This window comes from Rhinatrema bivittatum, chromosome 6 (genome assembly GCF_901001135.1).
Source record: "Rhinatrema bivittatum chromosome 6, aRhiBiv1.1, whole genome shotgun sequence".
NCBI classification, from domain to species: Eukaryota; Metazoa; Chordata; class Amphibia; order Gymnophiona; family Rhinatrematidae; genus Rhinatrema; species Rhinatrema bivittatum.
In genome coordinates this window covers 181,479,324-181,501,875 of record NC_042620.1, presented here as the reverse complement: position 1 = coordinate 181,501,875, position 22,552 = coordinate 181,479,324, and the positions used below count along the sequence as shown (strand labels likewise).

Genomic DNA, 22,552 nt, shown 5'->3' with positions numbered 1-22,552 from the left:
GTAAGATGGGAGAATTAGAATGTATAGCAGTAAATGATGACATAGACTTAATTGGCATCTCAGAGACATGGTGGAAAGAGGATAACCAATGGGACAGTGCTATACCGGGGTACAAATTATATCGCAATGACAGAGAGGAGCAGTCGGGAGGAGGTGTGGCGCTTTATGTCCGGGATGGCATAGAGTCTAACAGGATAAACATCCTGCATGAGACTAAATACAAAATTGAATCTTTATGGGTAGAAATCCCTTGTGTATCAGGGAAGACTACAGTGATAGGGGTATACTACCGTCCACCTGGTCAAGATGGTGAGATGGACAGTGAAATGCTAAGAGAAATTAGGAAAGCTAACCAAATTGGTAGTGCAGTAATAATGGGAGACTTCAATTACCCCAATATAGACTGGGTAAATGTATCATCGGGTCACGCTAGAGAGATAACGTTCCTGGATGGAATAAATGATAGCTTTATGGAGCAATTGGTTCAGGAACAGACGAGAGAGGGAGCAATTTTAGATCTAATTCTCAGTGGAGCACAGGACTTGGTGAGAGAGGTAACGGTGGTGGGGCCACTTGGCAATAGTGATCATAATATGATCAAATTTGATTTAATGACTGGAAAAGGAACAGTGTGCAAATCCAAGGCTCTCGTGCTAAACTTTCAAAAGGGAAACTTTGAGAAAATGAGAAAAATTGTTAGAAAAAAACTGAAAGGAGCAGCTACAAAAGTAAAAAATGTCCAAGAGGCGTGGTCATTGTTAAAAAATACCATTCTAGAAGCACAGTCCAGATGTATTCCACACATTAAGAAAGGTGGAAAGAAGGCAAAACGATTACCGGCATAGTTAAAAGGGGAGGTGAAAGAAGCTATTTTAGCCAAAAGATCTTCATTCAAAAATTGGAAGAAGGATCCAACAGAAGAAAATAGGATAAAGCATAAAGATTGGCAAGTTAAATGTAAGACATTGATAAGACAGGCTAAGAGAGAATTTGAAAAGAAGTTGGCTGTAGAGGCAAAAACTCACAGTAAAAACTTTTTTAAATATATCCGAAGCAGAAAGCCTGTGAGGGAGTCAGTTGGACCGTTAGATGATCGAGGGGTTAAAGGGGCACTTAGAGAAGATAAGGCCATCGCGGAAAGATTAAATGATTTCTTTGCTTCGGTGTTTACTGAAGAGGATGTTGGGGAGGTACCCGTAATGGAGAAGGTTTTCATGGGTAATGATTCAGATGGACTGAATCAAATCACGGTGAACCTAGAAGATGTGGTAGGCCTGATTGACAAACTGAAGAGTAGTAAATCACCTGGACCGGATGGTATACACCCCAGAGTTCTGAAGGAACTAAAAAATGAAATTTCAGACCTATTAGTAAAAATTTGTAACTTATCAAAAAATCATCCATTGTACCTGAAGACTGGAGGATAGCAAATGTAACCCCAATATTTAAAAAGGGCTCCAGGGGCGATCCGGGAAACTACAGACTGGTTAGCCTGACTTCAGTGCCAGGAAAAATAGTGGAAAGTGTTCTAAACATCAAAATCACAGAACATATAGAAAGACATGGTTTAATGGAACAAAGTCAGCATAGCTTTACCCAGGGCAAGTCTTGCCTCACAAATCTGCTTCACTTTTTTGAAGGAGTTAATAAACATGTGGATAAAGGTGAACCGGTAGATATAGTATACTTGGATTTTCAGAAGGCGTTTGACAAAGTTCCTCATGAGAGGCTTCTAGGAAAAGTAAAAAGTCATGGGATAGGTGGCGATGTCCTTTCGTGGATTGCAAACTGGCTAAAAGACAGGAAACAGAGAGTAGGATTAAATGGGCAATTTTCTCAGTGGAAGGGAGTGGACAGTGGAGTGCCTCAGGGATCTGTATTGGGACCCTTACTGTTCAATATATTTATAAATGATCTGGAAAGAAATACGACGAGTGAGATAATCAAATTTGCAGATGACACAAAATTGTGCAGAGTAGTTAAATCACAAGCAGATTGTGATAAATTGCAGGAAGACCTTGTGAGACTGGAAAATTGGGCATCCAAATGGCAGATGAAATTTAATGTGGATAAGTGCAAGGTGATGCATGTAGGGAAAAATAACCCATGCTATAATTACACGATGTTGGGTTCCATATTAGGTGCTACAACCCAAGAAAGAGATCTAGGTGTCATAGTGGATAACACATTGAAATCGTCGGTTCAGTGTGCTGCGGCAGTCAAAAAAGCAAATAGAATGTTGGGAATTATTAGAAAAGGAATGATGAATAAAACGGAAAATGTCATAATGCCTCTGTATCGCTCCATGGTGAGACCGCACCTTGAATACTGTGTACAATTCTGGTCGCCGCATCTCAAAAAAGATATAATTGCGATGGAGAAGGTACAGAGAAGGGCTACCAAAATGATAAGGGGAATGGAACAACTCCCCTATGAGGAAAGACTAAAGAGGTTAGGACTTTTCAGCTTGGAGAAGAGACGACTGAGGGGGGATATGATAGAGGTGTTTAAAATCATGAGAGGTCTAGAACGGGTAGATGTGAATCGGTTATTTACTCTTTCGGATAGTAGAAGGACTAGGGGACACTCCATGAAGTTAGCATGGGACACATTTAAAACTAATCGGAGAAAGTTCTTTTTTACTCAATGCACAATTAAACTCTGGAATTTGTTGCCAGAGAATGTGGTTCGTGCAGTTAGTATAGCTGTGTTTAAAAAAGGATTGGATAAGTTCTTGAAGGAGAAGTCCATTACCTGCTATTAAGTTCACTTAGAGAATAGCCACTGCCATTAGCAATGGTTACATGGAATAGACTTAGTTTTTGGGTACTTGCCAGGTTCTTATGGCCTGGATTGGCCACTGTTGGAAACAGGATGCTGGGCTTGATGGACTCTTGGTCTGACCCAGTATGGCATTTTCTTATGTTCTAGTATATTTATGAGTTGGGGAATTAGCTGCAAGAATAAGATGGCTAAAGTGTGGGGAGAACAATAGTCTCTCATCTCTTTTACGCAGGTGTGTTTCCTGAAAAAAGGCGATCAAGGCCTTCAGAGAGAGCAATTCCTTAAACATCATGCTCCTTTTATAAAGGAGAGTTTAAACCTTTAACATTTAATGAAACAAACGTAATAGTAGCCATTAGGAGAACATGTATGTACCCAGCCTTTTTATCAGGACAGTAAAACAGAAACCTTGGCTCACAATGTATTTGGACAAATACGTCAGTTACCAATCTAGCAGTATGACCTCTACTAATCCTGTGGCACCCTACTTTCCCTCCCTTACCCACCCATTGGTTCCCTCCCCCCCCCTCCCCATCATACCATATCCACCACCACCGCAGTGGTGTCTCTCAAAGGGGGTGGACATACACCCACCTCCCCCCATTCCTCAACCACTGCCTATGAAATATAACTCAGCACTAGGTCTGTCCTCAGCCCTTGTGTCCATCTGTGAAGCCCGAAAACCGCCATCCTTCATATAATAGCCATATCTGTATGACTTCCCTCGAAGTGAGTGATCATATCCTCATGTATCCTCCTCCCGTAGAGGCTGCTCGTGGGATCTGCGACGGAGTCGAGATCCATTTTTGCCCGCTCGTTGCCACCTGGGTGTCTCCGATGTTATTTTCGGGCGTGCGGTGTCAGGCTTAGCTTGAATAGAAAATCCTAGCGAGGTCAAGATTGGGACCGCTTCCTCTTCTGAAAAAATCCTTGAAAGAACTCCACTTATGGTGAAAATCTGACTGCAGGGGAATAGCCAGCGATAGTGTAATTTCTCCCTTCACAAGAATGCAGTCACAGATTGTAGTTCCTTCCCTTTCTTCAGAGTAATAGGCGCTAGGTCGCTATAAACAACTATATTATGTCCTTCCCAGGAAACTATGCCCATAGATCTCGCTTGTTGCATAATTTTCTCCTTTACTCGATAACTATATACACATGCTATTATGTCCCAGTGCGCGATGTGCCCGGTCTAAAACATTATCTTCATCTCCCAGGGTATCTGCATTTTCTCTAGCATTTAAGATTGCACGACATATCTTCCTCACCTCTAGGCCCGCTCTTCAAAAGCCTCCGATTCTGGGACGCCGCGAATGCGGATGTTAGATCTACGAGACCTATTTTCTAGGTCTTCCAATTTGAGTGCAAATTCTGAGTTTGTTTTCTGCAGCCCAGCTATCTCAGTTTTTAGGAGAGTCACCTCAGAATTTTATTCATCCATCGCAGCTTCTACATCCTCTACCCGCGCCCAAAGTCTAACAGCTCCGAGCTGAATTCCTTGAGGGCACTCTGTATGTCCTCTTTGACAGATTTAATGTCCTTCTGAATCTCTGTGAACAATTTTGAAAATCAGCTTTTGTAGGTTCCCCGCTCGCTCACTATAGGGGAGCACCCTCCGTCGTAAGGTTTGTGGATGCAGCAGCCATGTTGGTGTCTCCGGAGTCTGTGGCGTTGGTCAAGGCCGCAAACCTCGAGCCACTCGAATCATACGAAAAAAGTTTCAAAATCAGCCGGCTTCTTCCTGAAGGACATTCCGGCAGTTCTCCCACACCAGAAATAGGTATTTTTTTTTTACCTGGGCTGAGTATTTTTGGCGGCGGCGGTGATTGAGAACACGTGAGGAGCAGGAGACTCAAGCGTCCATCTGACGTGGGCAACATCACTTCCCCCCAGGGCTGTGACCGTTCTAATTTAGATGGGTGGGATTTAATTACTCAGGGTAGTGAGTGGCAAAGAAATGCACGTGTAGGAGACTGAAGGAGAAGTTATGGTGAGAGACAGAACTGAGGCTGTTTAGAATCCATTGGTTTCTACTTGCTCACGCTATACTTGGTTCATCAATATGTAAGCACAATACAGCAAGGGGTTTGTTGGCCCTACTCTTTTTTGTGATTACAGAGTGCCAGCAGTACTTCTGACTTCTTTTTTTTTACTGTTAGGAAACTTACCAAAAGCTGGAAGCAGCGGAGAATGGTTGAGAATCTCCTGTAGTATATTAAAAAATATAAAAGAAGTTTAAATAAAATCACTGTGTTCAAATAGCAGAAGGGGATTATTTTCATCCCCTTCTCTACTCCCCCTCCCCTCTTAATCTATGTCCTCTCTCTTTCAATCCCCTCTTCTTTGCTTACCCTTCTAGTCTTGGGGCCACACTCTCCCTCCCTCAGCTAGAACGATTCCCAGTCCTCACCTCCTCCTTCACTGACCCTCAACACCATCCCCAGCCAGCTGACGGGTGGGCACTCCATACCCGTGTTAGCCTCCTTTGCCATGTTTTTGTCCAGACTCATAATATCCCACCAGATCTACGGAGTACTATGGGGGTATGAAACACTGCTCTCCTCTTGCTAGCCAGGGATCAGGAAAAGGTGAAGAGATCAAGTATATGAGGGACAGGCAGACGAGAGAGGGCATCACACTACTTGAGAGAGGAAAAAGGGAGTAAGGAAAGGAAGAGGTTGGGATGCAGCAAAGGAAAGAGGAACAGGAAAGAGGAGAGCAGAAGGAAATAAAAGGGAGGTGTAACAGAAGGAAAGGGGGAGCAAAAGAGAGGAGAGAAGAGTAGGAAAAGGGAGGGGCTGGGAGAGCAGAAGAAGGGAAGGAAAGTAGTGGGGGGAACAGGAGAAAGGAGAAGGAGAGGTAGAGTATACAATAAAGAGATGAGCAGCAAAAGGTATGATAGAGAGGAAGAGGAGAGAATGGGAGAGTAAAGCAGGAAGAGGAGAAGGAGCGGGAACAGAACATATGGGGGAAGCTGTAAGAGAAAGAAGTAGGCATGAGAGGAGGGGGGAGAATCTAGGACACCCCCTCCCAATTACAGCATCAGGCTCCGCTCCAGCCTATGGACTGCTCTGCTTCTCTGCATATCTTATTTACCTCTTTGCACACAATTCTTTTGATTTGTTTTTCTCTTTAAAACAGGTCTAGGGATGTAATGTGCTGGAAAACAGACTAGTATATTTACAGGACATTTTAACTAACTCAGCAGTCAGATGTCCTTCAATAATAAGCAAACTTTAATATACGTTTTACTGTACAAAACTGAATACCAAACACCAACTAGAGAGGGGGTTTCAAAAAGCATTCACCCATGCAAATGTCTACTTACCTGGGTAAAAGGGCTTTCTGAAAACAGCCTGCCCTGCATGCAGATAATAGTACACACGATGTGCCACAATGCATGTATCTTTACTCGCATCCTAATGGAGGCATCCCCAGGACTAGGTTAGGGGTCAGGGAAGTAATCACCTGAACATGTTCTTTTGTATCTACAGCAAAATATTGATCCATTTCTCCTATTCCTCCATCCTCCCACTTGGTTTTCCATTTGGAAGTAAGATCTGCTAGTGGATAAAAAGCACTTAATCCACTTTCTGATACTTACAAGAGTGAGAAACCTGGGGCTTTGAAGAACGTCTAGCTCTGTGGTTCCCAGCTCTGTTCTGCAGGTACGCTTAACCCAGGTATGGGCAATTCTGGTTCTCAAGGGCCACAAACCAGTCTGATTTTTAGGAAAACCCTAATGTATATGCATGACATAGCTTTGCATACAACTGTGGCAGTGTGGACACAAATCTCTCTCTGCATATTCATTAGGGATATCCTGAAATTCTGACTGGTTTGTGGTCCATGAAGACTGGTGTTGTCCACCCCTGATCTAACCAGCCTTTGTTTTCAGGATAACTGCAATGTATATGCATGAGATTGATGTGCATACATTAGATTTGCATACACTGGGTTTCTAACGTGTGCAAATTCATTATGGATAACCAGAAATCCTGACCGGTTAGGTATTCCTCCAGGACTGGGTTGGGGACCTTCAAGAACCTTCAGCGCTCTAACAAAATAATGCCCAAGTATCCCCTCCCCATAGCAGGGGCGCCGAGTGGTGCCACTTTTAACCCCAAGCATCTGAGAGAACGGAAAATGTACCACAGTTTAACATGCTTTGGAAACAGCTTGCAGGGCCCCTTTAGAAATATAAAGAAATAGATGTGCTTCAAAAAGCAGTCACCATCCTTGCCAAGCATGTGTGCATACTCTGACTATTTGCTCAGAGCTGAATGCTAATGAGACCTCTAAGTCAACCATAATGAACATGAGAGGAGAGAAGCACACAGTACCTGTTGTAGAGGCAATGGTTTACATTTGCAGTAATCTTTACTTACAGGATCCTGCTGGTCTAATGAAAATGGTTTGAGTGATAATCCCATTTCCTGACAGGGTACCGAAGCTGAAACTGTAAACAGGAGAATGATTTCCTAAAATGCTGCTAGACCATGATCCCTTAGCAACTGCAAAACTTAGAAAGAGTCCATATCTGACGAGACAGAAATAAGTCACGCTTCCTGCTCCTCTGTTGCAACAGTACAGTTATGAACTTGTCTAGCTGAATTGCTTCCTCGTTTGGTTTTATTCTTAGGTGGCTTTTTTTTTCGTATTATCATGTTGCATTTCTTATATTTTTACACTTAAAACCTTCCCCAAGTTCAAGTCCAGCTATTCATGCTCTCTCCCTGCTTTGCATTTCTTAGTGCGATGCCTGCATGAGGTTCTCCGAATCGTAACCCCTCATTTCCTAAGCCACTCGCCCTCCATCATGCCCCTAAGCTGGGAGGAGCTTTCGAAAAACACTCGATACATTCATTTCTCAATCAAAGTGAAAAAACAAAATCTAAATGAATTTTCATGATTTTTGTTTATTTAAACTTTTAAAGCAGACACAAAAGAATATAAGCTTTGCCATGCTGGGTCAGATCTCAGGTACATCAAACCCAGCATCCGATGGCCAATGCAGATCATTGGCAGGTACCCAGCAGATGCTAACACTAGCAATCAGTTTCAACTACGATATCAGGTCTAATACAATCATTGTAGTGCACCTTTCATTTAATATTTTAATTTAACTTGGAAGATAAAAATTGTTTCATTTCCCATCATTTTTAATCTAAGCACTCCAATGTGTATCAGTGGGGTGGGGGCCCTCATCAGAGCCCTGTGTAGGCATCACAGTGACAAATGGAAAGCATGAATATACCATGAACAGTTGAAGAGAGGTCAAGGGGCAATTTTCTTAAAAAGCAGTTGAGAAAAAATTATACACTTTTTATTCCAAAATCAATATAAGAAATAAACTATAGTATGAACTATATTAAGAACAACAAAGACTACACCAAAAAGTATGCAAAAGGGTCAACAAAGGCTTTGCATGTGACTGCTGAAAGTTAGAACGTACAGCAGGAATGCTGCTTTACACTTAAACGTACCCCCTCATTTATCAAAATGTGCTAAGGCGTTTTCACATGTGTTAAGGGCTTATCACATGCGATAGCACCATATCGTATGGAGTGATGCAAATCCGTACAAGAGGAGGAGTGGGCTGGGTTTATAACTTTGCGAAGTCCTATCACACGGCTTTAATGCCGATTTTAGCTACAACGTTTTCAGTAGTGTTAAGCCGTGGTCTCTTGTGAAGATTTGATGGCCTTTGGAGTGAGGAAACTCACTCAAGATGGTATTTGTGCAATGTTCTCTCCACCTAGCTTGATGTTACCCAGGTAGAAAGTCCATCAAGCTAGGTGGAGAGAACATTATACAAATCTCATCTTTGAGTGAGTTTCCTCACTCCGAAGGTCATCAAATCTTTACAAGATACCACTGTTCTGTTCGTACGTCTCACTTTGAATGTCAACGTGGCTCCTAACCAATACCTAAACCTCACCTCGAGTTACTAGGTGGGTCTACCATAGGGATATAAATACCTATCTAGGGAGAGGATATTATGGCTAGTCAGTCTCTCTCTCTCTCCCCTCCCTGGGAACATTGAGAATGGTCCCCCAGTGGTTGTAAGCAGGAAATGCAACAGGTCTGGCACTTATCACAAAGTGTGAAAACGTTATCACAATTTGCGCTAACTTAGCTGTCCGCATAGTTATTAGCGCAAATTGTGATAAACTGTCTATTAGCATAAAACACGCCCCTTTTGCTATCCCATGCGATACTTATCGCATGTTGATAAATCAGGCCTTAAATAGCAGCTTATGCACTGCAGGACCCTAGACCCACAAGTACTGAAAATTCACTGGAATACATCACCCCAACAGCAGATTTCCTCATTTAAAGATATTTCCACATTCCTACATTAGAGAAAATAAAAAATAGCAGAAATACAGACAATGGGCCTGATTTATCAAATTATTTTCTCCTATTCTGTACCTGCAAGAAAACCTATGATAAATCACGTCCAGGGGATTAATCAGCGCTATAAAATACACAGAGATTAGAAATTTATTTTTATTTTTCTAAAGGTGACTGGGTCACTGCCTAATGATAATTATTATTTTATAGTGCCAGAAAAACTTTTAAAAATGCACTCTCTAGATTTCAGATAAATTTGTAAATAAAAATGTACTGAAATAATTTCCCTGGCTCTCTTTCTGCTGTCTGGGCAGCACTTGCTCATCTGTAGGTCCTACTCTGATTCTTTCAAAAATTGAAAGCTGGGAAGGATGACTGTTGCTACTGTACGGTGACAGCTTGAGAGAGGAAGGGTCACCAGATGAGGTTTTTGCCAAGGTGTAAATGTAAATAAGTAAAAAGATATGATCTTCCTCACAATCAGAAAGCTCTAGCCTGGATACAATTTTCCCTCAATTCTTTTTGTTTCTCACCTTCTCCAGCACAAGATCTGGAGGGTTACAAACGGGCCTGGTTTTCAGGATGTCCATAATGAATTTCATCAGATATGTTCAGGTATGTATGATCCAAGAACCAGGTTAATTTGCATGCTTTGGTTATCCTGAAAATCAGACTTGTGTGTGAGCTTCGAGAACCAGAGCTGAGAGTCCCTGTTCTAGAACACAGTCTTGCAACTCACAGCTAAAGTAGCAGATCTTCTCAATGCATGCTTACTGCTATGTTGCAAATCTACAGACAACTTAAATTTTACAGCCATATAAAGTATTGCAGGGCTAACAGCACCAATGGTGCATGCACCATACTGATATCCAAAGATCCTGCCAAAAGGCAAAGAGATGAGCGAGATTGGCTCTTGTAAGTTCTCCCAGCCCTATTTTTCTACGATTTCATGATTCTATAAGATCTTTCTTATATTTCCTCTAACAAAATTATAAAAACAGCAAATTATAGTGAGACACTGTCTTCTGAATATACCCCAAGGTATCTCCGATAGGCATTATATTCCCCTTTTTCCACCAACACAGAGAAGCACTGTATTCCGCACTTACCTTTTCCCAGTTTGTAGTTGGCAACCTTCTTCCCCAGATCTGGTGAAATTTTTTTGCACACATCTTCTAGTTTTTCCAATTTGTCCTTAGAGAAAAAGTCCCGTTTCTCCAGAAGGACCAGCAGGTCTAGAATGGACTGAGAAAACAGTATAAACTGATTTTACTTCTCTTGTACAACAGACCAGGGGCCTTGCTAGGTACTTAAAAGATCCCGAGGCACAGGCCCATAGGTCCTTCCACTAATACCACTCCTTGCATATATCGATGATTGGGCTGAAGATACAAGGGTCACCAATGGCATACGGTGACATTTACAGCAGAGGATTAAGTCTCACTTCCTCAGCCCCTTCCCCACTCCCATCCTACCCCCTTTGAATCACCAGTAGTCTTGCTGCCTCAACCCCCTCTCCCCAAGACATACAAAACACTTGGAAGCCATATGGTATTAGCCTGTTATAACATGTATTGGGTGTGGGCTTGGCCCTTAGAAAGCCATGAATAAAACAATTACAATATGGTAAACCTCCCAATACTAAAACAACACTAACTGCCAGCACTCAAACAGTAACAACCCTTACCTATGAAAAAGCAACACTGCAAATATTACATTAGGCTCTGAAACAACAATACACCTCTTACTTGGAAAATAGAACAAACCAGGATATCTAAAAATATATGTACCTACAAATATTGTACAAAAGTTTTTAAAACTACATAGGTCCCTTTTTCAGATGTCAGATCAGAGTCATTCACATCTAAAGACAGGTCTTATATTGTTTCAATAGCTCACATACAACATTTTTGGATAATGCTTATCTAAATCCAATAAAAGCTAATCATGACCTGCCAAGCATACAGTTTACCCCAAGAGACAAATCTTCATATCAAAAGAACACTAGCTCTCAGGACTCAAAGAGCAGCAACCATACCTAGGAAAGAGCAGCACTACAAATATTACATCAAGCCCTAGAACACCAAAACACCTCTTATTGAAAGCACAGCAAGACAGACTGCTATAGAAACTATACACTGTATGAGCGACTGAGATGAAGGATCCTTCTTCTCAGTCACTCATACAGAACACAGACAGACCCTTACCAAAGACAAAATAAGGGACCAACAAACAATAAAAACAAGAAATATAAAATATCAATCGTAATAGTAAAATCATACTAATAAAAATAATAAACATTTCAAAACAACGGATGAATAGAACTTCTGATAATTAAAATCTCATAAAAATGTTTATAAATTTCCCAAAACATCAATATAATACTTCAAAACCGCAGATATATCAATCATCAACCAGTAATGAAACTAATAAGGATTTTAAAATCTCTCACTTTCCATACCTGGGATTTTTGGATTTCCAACCACCCTAAAATTGTGGTGGATTGGAGAAGGGGGGAGCTCCACAAACCTTATCCTCTCTCTCTCTCACTCTTGTGAGACTCTTGTATACTCCCCTTCTTTTTCTGTCTCACATAGACTCACACCCCCTCTTTTTCTCTCACACACAGGCTCTCTCCCTCACATTCACACACACAGGTGCTCTCTCTGTCTCTCCCTTGCACACACCTTTCTCTCTCCCTCTCACATGCAGGCACACATGGGCTCAATTTCTCACACACCCACACAGGCTTTCACCCGCACACACACTCACAGGTTCTCAGTCTCTCAAGCTCCCATACAAACATACACACAGACTCTCAGAGCCTGGGCCTCTTCTTCAGCCACCAGAAGGATGGGGTCTGCTGGTGACTGCCAGGTCCTCCTGTTTTCTTTGTCTGCTGAGAGATGGGCTCTGTGGTGGCCTGCTAAGCCACTATCTTCAGCTGCCAGAGGGATGGGGTCTGCTGACGGCCATCAGGTCCCTCTCACTTTGGTCATTGCAGGATAGGCTCCACAGTGGCCTGCCGGGTCGTGCCTGGGAGGCAGCAGGAGTCGCATTTAACCAAATGTCATCTCCTGCTACTGCAGGGCCAATCTTGCAGTTAAGAGCTTGAGACTTGTTAAACATGACTCCTGCTGCCAGCTTTGGGGGGGGGGGGGGTGGATTAAGGAGGTGCATCGCCACTGATCAGATCTGGCAGGGGTTTGGTTTATCCTTGCCCGATCTGATGTATAAAACTGGGGTGGCACTTGCCACCTGTAACAATGCCTATGTGCTGGGGATTCGCTGAATCCCATAAAAGTCCTGACCGCACACCACTGAGGGTAACTGAGACAAAGGCTCTCCCACCCAATCCCTTTCTCAACCCTCCTCCCTCTCACCTTCTCCCTCCACATCTTTCTTTGTACACTTCTTTCATCTCTGGTCTCTCTCCTTCTCAGCCCCATCTCCCTTACTTCCAGTCTCCTCCTTCGCATCTCTCTCCTCCCATATCTTTCTACCAATCTCCCCTCCCTCCTATTGGTGTCCTTCCCATCTCTCCTCTTTCTTCCCTCATTCGACCATTCCCACCTCCCACTTTTTCAACTCTTTCTTCTCTTCCCATCCCATCTTTTTCCACCCATGTCACTTCTTCCCTTCGCAATCTATTCCTTCCCTCATTTCTTCCTCCATTTTGTACTTTCTCCCTGCTTGGCCATCTAATTCTTGTGTCAGGCGATGGGCCCCACAGCACTAGTCACTGTCCTCCATGTTGCCAGCTTCTCAGCTATCTCAACAGGAGAAACAGAATGCAATACTATAATAGGGCCTGCGAAGAATCAGAGCATGCTCCAAGTCACTGTGTCCCATATTATACAGGGTGGCCCATGGAAAAGTAGCCCGCCTTCAATACCAGTGCATTGGAGGCAGGCTACTTTTCCATGGGCCACCCTGTAGTATTGCACTCTTGTTTCTCCTGCCGAGATAGCCAAGAAGCCGGCAACATAGAGGGTGCTGACTGTTGCTGTTGGGTCAATTGGTTGGGTTTGAGGTGACAAGTCATGGTTTGGAGAGAAAGGGAGAATTTTGCCACCCAGCAGTGCATGATAGATTGGAGAAACATTCTGGTTTGTTTGGGGTTTTTTTTACCGGCACCCAAGACTCAAAGGACGGACTCTAAGACTCTGGGCACGGGTTTCGTGTGCCCAGACATAATGATGCCCCTGAAGTACACTATTATGCCTCTTCTGTAAGTGACAACCTTCTGGACAGTTATAATATATGAGTAATGTGGACAAACTCCCCACCCGCCCTACGTTTACATCCTCCAAGCTTTACCAAATCATCTGGAAAAAGTGTGCACACTGAGTGAAGAAGCTAGCTACAGCTGACTCACATTTATTCAGCCTTGTGGAAGACAAGAGATGTACTGGAGATCATGAAGCTGAATGTTCAGTAATTCCAGAAAAGGAGCTCCACATTACTGGGGAGAGTTTTGATAAGGGACTTTCTATCTAGAAGATATAGAATCGTTTTGTTAATACACTAGGATAAAATAGGGCTATGGTTCTCAGTTGAACAAATGTTGGGATGGATGTCAATGAATGACCACAGGGCATGCCAAAATTGCAGGAGGGATCACCCTACTGCTTCCCTGCCTCCAGGCTATTTGGGTAAGTTTGTTTATTTCTCTTACTGCTTCTGCATACTTTATTGTGCTTCATTTATATCGTTTTTCCATATCCAGAGAAACTGCTTTGCTATTCTATTTCTCTACCTTAACACAAGACATAGTCCAAGCATATCCTGTCCACTCAACTGTCCAGTATCCAAATATATCAAATTTCCTTGGTGGATTTCTGAATGGGGACATACAGTACATCTGAACAAAGAAAATATTCTCTCTTCATCCTTTCTTTCACAGCCAGCATGCTGTATAGTTTCTCCTCTACTTGATGGTAACAATTTAAAACACACCATCAGATAAAGTCTTTGCTTCCCTCTCTGAAGTGATTTGCTTGTGCTTAAAAACTGCAAACCTTTAGGCCAGCCTGGTGGTAATGCTGCACACCGTACCGTGGAAAGCCCACAGGTTTGATCCCTGACTGGTCTTCTGCACCCTGGGTCGGCTGAGGCTAGGAGTCACGGTCATTGCTCAAGGGTGACCCTTAGTGGCCAGATTCAGGGTTCTAGAAGGAGCCCTGGAGCAGGGACCCCAGCACAGGACCGCCATTGCAATGACTAGATTAGCTAAGCTATGCAGAATACAAAAGGAAGGGAACATTAAAACTCATAGTGCCATGATCCCTGCACTGATTCCAGTTGAGCAGGAAAAAAACATACACCACAACAAGAAATACCTACAAATCTTTTTCTTCCCTATGACACTTTCTGCCTTTTTTACTAAAATATGAGGGTTAATTATTCTCTGCATTGCTCACAAATCTAGCACTCAACTATTGTCTATCTGTTTTCAGATATTAGATCTTACAATATATCAGCATCATTTTCTAACCACATATTATCACTATATCTAGATATCGTGTCACTAAACAATATATTCAGCCTTAACTTTTAATCTACATATAGTGCCTGCCACAGGCATTACATAGTCACAACCAGTGCACCATCATTTGTAAACCTTTTTTTCTCCATTTACCATAGTGTTTGCCTGTTTCCTTGGAACCTCATCCATCAGAAGGAAAAACATGCTCTTCTGGTCTTCACTGGTGATGTTCTCTGACAATTCATACAGCATCTGTCTGTGGCAGAGATCCAAAGAACATATTAGATCTATCCAGAGCAGCCAATAGCCCTTCAATTAAAAGCGGAATCTCACATTTTGGATTACTAAATTGACTGATCTATGGGCCCAGCCTGGCGGCCCTGTCTGCAGGTTCTCACATTATCAGAGCCATTTGGTCTTAAGACTACTGTGGAGGTGGCGTGCGGAAGCCTGGGAAGAAAGAGAAGATGGCCTACTGCTGCTGGGGGGGTTTCCTGTCTGCTAACAAGCAGCCCGGAGGGTGCACCTGAAAAGGCAGTGCTCCTCCACTCTTGGCTGGGGAGGGTCTCCTGAATCACCCAGGCATGCCACCTGGGGACGGGGTGGGGGAGAGGGGAGCAGCAGAACCTATTAGGGAGAAAATAAAGATAACAGGAAAAAAAGACGGGAACAATTTTTGACCGTCTCCAAATTCTTACTCACCCACTCCCGTCTAGTTCGGTCCATAACAGTGGGAGATTACGCTACTATATAGATAACTTGCTTGAGCAAAATGCTGAAAGCTGAATGGTTATTTGTTGAAAAATATAAAACTGTTTTTGTCAACCAAGCCTTGCATAGCAGCAAAAATGTTTAAATGCATGCCAACTTCTCTTCTGAAGGCAAATATGTACTAAGTAAACCCAAACCTTTTCACTCGTGTTTATAACTATCAACCTACCTCCAGCCTACCAAAGCAAGAAGCAAATTATTTCCAGGCCACAGTGCAAGAACCAAGCTGCATGCCATGCCCATGCAAAACATCACAAACCAGGAGAGGAAGTGATGTCACCGATGGAGTTGGAAGCCTAAATACAGAGCTCCTCTCCCTACCTCGATAATCTAGTCTCATCGGAGCCTCTAGTGCTGGCCTTTTTCATTTTTTTTGTGCTGACTACTGCCCTCCATGATTGTGCGGGACAATAAAATGAAAATCTGTAGATTTTCGTCAATTTTCACATCACAAAAGCAAAGCTTCAGATGTTGGGGACAACCGCAATGGCGACAATCCAGAAGGCCCAGAGGAAGAGCTGGACCCGGATGGCGTTCTAACTGGTTCAGCGGCAGATATACCTTCCCATGCTGAATTTAGGGAATGGTTTACCAACTTAAGAAAGGACCTGCTCAATTCTAAAAAGAAACTTTGAGGTATGATGGCAGAAATCAAGGAGGAAATTGCTTCTCTGGGACACCGGATGGGCAAGCTTGATAATCGCATGGATTTCAGGCAGAAGCCACCAAACATCTTAAAGAGGTATGCTCTGATTTAAACAAGGACAATCTTGTGATTTAAAGAAAAACCTGCCGATCTGAAAAATAGAGCGAGAAGGGGAAATCTACATTTTCGTGGGTTTCCTGAATCAACTGAAAATGCTGACTTCGAAGCACTAATTGTGAGTTTTTGCACATATCTTCTCATTTCCTCCAAAAAAACTTCCAAGAGTGGCCCTCCCATTATTAAACTTGATAGGGCTCACAGAGCACTTGGCACCCCTAACAACAACCGTCAGCGAGACATTGTTGTATGCTTTCACGATTTTTTGATTAAGGAATTGGTGGCCTCTGCCGCTAAAAAACAGTCAGTTTGGATCTGGGAGAATCACGAGATAGCTATTTATGCAGATCTCTCCCTGACCACTTTACAAAATAGACAAGAATTAAGAGAAGTTATAGCCCCTCTCAGAAAAGAAAATATTAAGTACAGATGGCTCCGTCGTTTTGGACTCTCATTCTCTGTTGATTGAATATCTTCCAAGAGTCATACTTCAGCTGATGCTGCTTCTATCCTTAAGATCGTGGGTTTATTGGATCTTCGCAGGTGTTGAAGCCCTCTAGTGTCTCTGCTACGAGAGTTTTGCCCCCAACTTGGCAACGTGCAGGGAAAAGAAACAGCAGGCTACACAAACACTCGGAAGGCTCTCTGATTGCAAAGGGCATAACCTGAACTCTTTATTGAAGGTGAAATGTTTTTTTCTGTATCCGGATGGTTGCCTCAGCTTATTTTCTTTTTGGTGCATAGCTCTTTTGTATTGGGTTGGTTTTTTTTTTTGACAGGCTAGCTCCATGTTCCATGCATACCTACTGCATTTTTGTATTGCTGTTTGATTGTTTTTTGTTGTCTTTTTTCTTCCAGGTGTGGGAGAGGACCACTTCAATGGTGACAGACTTTCCTCCACTGAAAGAAGTGGAGATGATCTGCTGGGAGTTTATAGCAGATCTGTTACGTTTCTTTTTTTGGCGGGGGGGAGGGGGGGTGTTCTGAGGGCGTGGGGAAGAGGTGGGTTCTTTTCATCCTTGGTATCGCAATGTATTTTTCTGGTTTTCCACATCGCTGAAATAACACTTGTGGCAACAGCTTGCTTTCAAATGTGCTCTGTGCTCCTTCTCATTTTTTCAGGGGGTACCATTTGTTCTTTGTCCCCTGTACATTGAGTCTCAAGCCAAGGTTTTTCTTTTTGTTGTCTCATGGTCTATTTTGATGTATTAAGTATTGCATTTACTTCTCTTTTTATCTATTATATGGTAAATGTCTTCTTTTTGTATAACCTCCATTAATGCTAAAGGCCTGAATTACCCCTATAACAGAAAAATTCTGTTTTGTGAGTTAGAACTCATTAAGGCCAACTTTGTCTTTATTCAAGAAACTCACTTAAAGAGCAGGTACAAGCATCTGCTATATTCCTCTAAATTTTCCCAATCCTTTTTTACCCCCAGTGGTAAAAATGCTAAATATACAGGAGTTAGTATTATGTTTTCTAAGGATTTTATCTTTGATTGCAAATTGTGTGTCAAGGATCCTCTGGGTAGGTACTTAATTTTGCAAATTGTGGTAAATGACAATTTATTCACTTTGGTCAATGTATATATATATATGCTCCTAATAAAGATCAGGGGGTTTTCTTTCAAAATTTACACAAAGATCTTGCTTGCCCATTGCTTGGGTCATTTAAGACTTTAATTTAGTTAAATCACCTGCAGTTGACACCTCTCAGGGTATTGCCCCGCTGCCAAAATTTTATAGAGATCAAATACAAGCGATTATGGACGACTGGCATTTGACTGTTTTTTCCAACCTCGCGCTCTTATACTTTTTACTCTTATCCCCATGATTCCTACTCAAGGATTCTTTTTTGATAGACAAATCCATTTTTCATAATGTTACTGTCACGGCTATTGAAGCTATAGTTTGGCAGACCATGCCACTGTTTGGGTGGATATTTATTTCGATAACTATGATTGGGGAAAGAGATTTTGGCAGTTGAATTTTATTTATTTATTTAGAAACTTTTATATACCGGTATTAGTGGGGACATCATACCGGTTCACATAATAACTGAAAGCTTGGAAAATACATTTCAACAAGGAGAAGGAAACTGGGTGGGGGTAAACCAAAAGGCAGTAGGAAGGATAGAGAAAACAAGAGGGTCATAACTAGAGAAAACAATTTACAAATTTACAATGAATGTCTCCTTAGAATAAGGAGAGGGCAGTCACCTGGATGGGGGGGGGGGGGGGGGGGGGGACTACGGAGGGGAAGTGCAAGAACTATTCTGTGTAGGCATTGTTGAATGAGTCCTTATAGTTGGATAAGGATTATAGTGATTCTTTAGCTAACAGCATTCATGATTTTTTAACCAGAAACAATACTGGTGATTCTTCCCCCCTTATTATTTGCGATTGTCTGAAGGCCTATGTGCGGAGTCTCCTTATCTCTCGAGCCGTTTTTCTTAAGAAACAGAAGGAGCCTGATTGTGTGACCTTAAGATGTGAAATTCATTCGCTCTCACAGAAACATTTTCTAACTGGCTCCCAGCAGATACTTTCCTTACTTTCATGTGCTAGGGAGGATTTGAAACAGCTTGAAGTGACTCGAATAGCTCACCATTTGGACATTGTGAAACAGGAATATTTTGAGGGAGGTGAAAAAGCTGGAAAGATTTTAGCTAATAAATTAAAGTCTCCCTCCAAAATCATATTTTAAAAGTTAAGGATGAGCCCGAGCGACTTCTGACCAATAATTCTGCAATCCGAACTAGATTTCTAAAATTTTATGGCGACATATAGCACTAATTCTTCCATCTCTGCAGATATGATTGAGGCATATTTTAAAGATCTACCTTTGCCTCAGCTGACATCTGATATGAGAGAAGAGATGAACAGGGAAATCTCTAGCCCAGAAATTCTTCTAGGCATCAAGAATCTCAAAGTAGGAAAGGCCCCTGGCCTGGATGGGCTATCTGCTAGATTCTACAAACAATTTGCACCTTATTTAGTGTCCCATTTACACAAGGTGTTTAATGTTTTGAGATCTGGGGGGGGTCCCTTCTTCCTGATTCTAATGTGGCTGGTATTACCATTATTGCTAAACCGGGCCAGGATCCTACACTTTGTAGCTCTTACCATCCTATTCTTTTTTAATAACCTGGTCCTAAAAATGTTAGCTGATCGCTTAAACAACTTTATTGGACACCTTATTCATCAGGACCAGGTGGGCTTTATCCCTGGGAGAATGGCAGGTAATAATGTACGTAAGATCGTGGACAGTATGTGCTGGGCCCAAAAGGAAAACAGACTCCCTTCTACTAACCATTGATGCTGAAAAAGCATTTGATATAGTGCCTGGGTGCTGGTCTGAATCTGAGCATCAGGCAGTGGTGACTTTTTTCCATGGCACACCTGATCAGGTGTGAAGGTACACAATGTGCCATAGCACACTGGTTAGGAAACAGTTAGTTTGCTGTTTATACCAGAAGTCAGCATGGCAGCTGATACCAGGTCAAGTGAAGTTTGTGGTAGATGCAGAGTTCTGAGTTTATTTGTTCTGTGGCCAAGTTATGATAAACAGCCAAAAAAATTTGAAGAGCTAATCGGAATATTTATTTATTTATTTGAACATTTATAAACCACCTTGCAGACCCTTAAAACATGCCATCCAAAATCAATGTATAGAGTTAAAACAAGAAAAAAAAGAAAGCCAAACATATCATGCTCCTTCAGATACAAATACAAACATATGTAGACAGACACCATGAAATCCCACCAAATCCTCCTTTCTGTATGTCAACTTGCATAACTTTAGCCAACCAACCCAGAACCCATATGCTGCCTTAAGACTCCTGCACATTACAATCCATTAGTAAAACCAAAACTCAGTTGACCCAAACAGAGCTCAAAGCTTAAAGTTTCGCTTCTAAATTAAAGGGGAAAAAAAGAGTCCTCCTTCTAGCTTAAAGAAAAGCCTAAAACCAATCACTGCAGCTAGTGACTGCATCTGCACACCCTCTCAATTGCTCTTTGGAGCCCTGACAGGACATTTCTACGTGCATGAGTTCTTCCATTCCTGTTTTGCTACCCATGCAGTTTTTACAGCTGTGCTCTAACAGACAGTTGTTTTACTCCTGAGCACATTTCCCTAAATTAATAAAAGCTAATAGCTGAGCATTTTGGCCCCCGACTGGTTCAGAAAGGATGTTCCCTACTTTCATCATCTGCAAATATAAAAATTATAGTGTTTGTCACTCTTTACCTTGAAACAGAGTTTGTGTAGCCTGAAATACATGTCCGTGTTTAGCGAAGGAACCATGTATTTTTAAACTACCTGGAGAAGGGACTGGAAACTTGTAAATATTGATACCTAAAGAAAGATTTTCTAGGTTGAAAAGATTTGTGCAAACTCAGCAAGGCACTTTACAATATAACATATTAACTGATATAATAAGCAAAAACGAATACTCATAAACTAGGAGAATAAACATCGATGTTATGAGGGTGTAACAGAGTCTGGGGAGAGAAAGAAAAAAAAACCAAAAAACCATGATCAAAGGGGGTAATCGCAATAATGCAGGAACCTTAGCTACACTTCAAGAGGTGTAGTAAAGTTTTCTGCCAGTAGCCTGAATTAACACATTGCCCTGGACTCCTAAAAAGCATCTAGACTTAACCATAGCTGGGCTTTTGGGCCTGAGACCCTCCACCCATCCCACCCACTGAACCCTGTTTGGGTCTCTAGACCTATGACTATCTCCCAAAATCCCATTCTACCTTCCCTATGTTGTCCCAAAGAAGCATCCTCTTCTCCCATCTTGGCCCATTTGCAGCAGGCCCCAGATAACCATTCCTCACCCCTCAAAGTAACAGTCCATCATAGCAGCAGGTCCAGTCTTCCTGACTCATTTGACTCCTCTCCCATCCATCAATTCCACCTCTAATCCCACTTATGTCAGCTAGGTCTCCCAGACTCTTCTCAGGTAGAAGGGAGCAAGAGTTCCATTTGCTGGCTGCAGTTCCAAAATGAAAATGGCTCCATGCACTCTTTAACCCACATGCCAAAGCTCTAACTTTCATGTCAAAGGTTCTTCAGCACCATTTTAATTTTAGTGCCATGGCTGACAGAAAAAAAAACATCTCCCTCCAGGAAACCCAGCTGGCATGGCAAGTGGGGTCAATGGTGTTACTGGGAGGGGGGAATCACAGTTTGCAAAGTGCCACACCACATCTTTCCTAGGAATGAAGGGAGCTGGGGCCTGATGCCAAAATGGACAGTGACTTTGGAAAGTCCACAGTGGGGCTGCTTCTTCATGGGGCAGCAGCAGAGAAAGGAGTCATAACTTCAGGAGTTGTCCCACCGTAATGGGCCACCAGGGAAGTTCTGGGGACCTGTGAAGGGGGGCTTCATCAGCTCCGTGAGAGCAAGGTTCTTGGAGTGGTTTTCCCGGTTCTATTCAATCCTGTCACTTTACGCCATTTAGCATGGGAAAACTGGATATGCCTGAACTATCATAACTGTGCTGTCTTTGGTGTGGCCCTGGTAGGCTTGTTGCAATCTGTATACTTTTAACTAGTATATTAGGTGTTAAAATCCGATGTAATGCTGGTATTAAAACTTGAAAGTAAGTTGTATTGCCATCACTGTTTTAAACACCGAGCAGCATAGCTTCAGCACCACAGTTGCTGATGCGGATAAAATTTAAAAACTTCATTCCAACTCACTGTGTCCATATCCATAGATTCATAGGTTTGGGAAACAAGAGAATGCAGGGGACTGAACCTTTACAGAATCTCTGGGGAAAACTTACTAATTAGCATCTGAAGCGGTGCAACTTAAGATGTAAATATTTCTGTACTGTCTGCACTAATGGCCTGAATCATTAACTTTTTCCAATTGGTTAGTGAACGCAGAGGAACCTGGGCCCGATTCCAGGGTCAGATCTTGCATTCCTCAGGTTGGCTGGGGCCAAGGATGCTGCAGAGTCAGTGGTCAAAGCCCCCGAGGGGGGAGGGAGTCAGTCTTTGCGCAGTGATGAGCTCTGGTGGCCAGAATTAGGGCTCATACTTGCAGGATTCAAAAAAAAAAAAAAAAAGCCATGGTGCAGGGGCTCCCAGCCAAGGATGGTCATAGAGATGAATGGATAAAAGTGAAAAAGGGGATATAAAACAGGGGAAAAAATTCCTAGGTAGTTGTCAATAAAGGTCCATGGCACCAGATCCTAACTAATTCTCACTGAGCTGAAAGTTTAAACAAAGGAGCAGGAAAAAATGCTTACCCACCAATGATCCTGTCGTATAAAAATGTTACGATCCAAACAAAAATACAATCTCCCAGCCTAATCACAGCTGTGGGAGGGCCTGGCTGTTATATATCTCCATCGCGCAACTTTAGTTTCC

General features: G+C 42.4%; 1 protein-coding gene across 2 annotated transcripts in view; it reads right to left on the bottom strand.

Moving 5' to 3' along the window:
- The window catches only part of CASP10 (caspase 10), a 108,571-nt gene that overhangs the window by 49,596 nt on the left and 36,423 nt on the right, over positions 1-22,552 (bottom strand). The window contains exons 3-6 of one of the 2 annotated variants that reach the window (XM_029606241.1): positions 14,783-14,885; positions 10,251-10,386; positions 7,173-7,243; positions 4,953-4,989 (exon numbers count right to left, since the gene is read on the bottom strand). In XM_029606241.1, coding sequence (XP_029462101.1) covers positions 4,953-4,989; positions 7,173-7,243; positions 10,251-10,386; positions 14,783-14,885 — 347 coding nt within the window. The remainder of the gene's footprint in view (positions 1-4,952; positions 4,990-7,172; positions 7,244-10,250; positions 10,387-14,782; positions 14,886-22,552) is intronic. The other variant, XM_029606242.1, reaches the window with a different exon arrangement.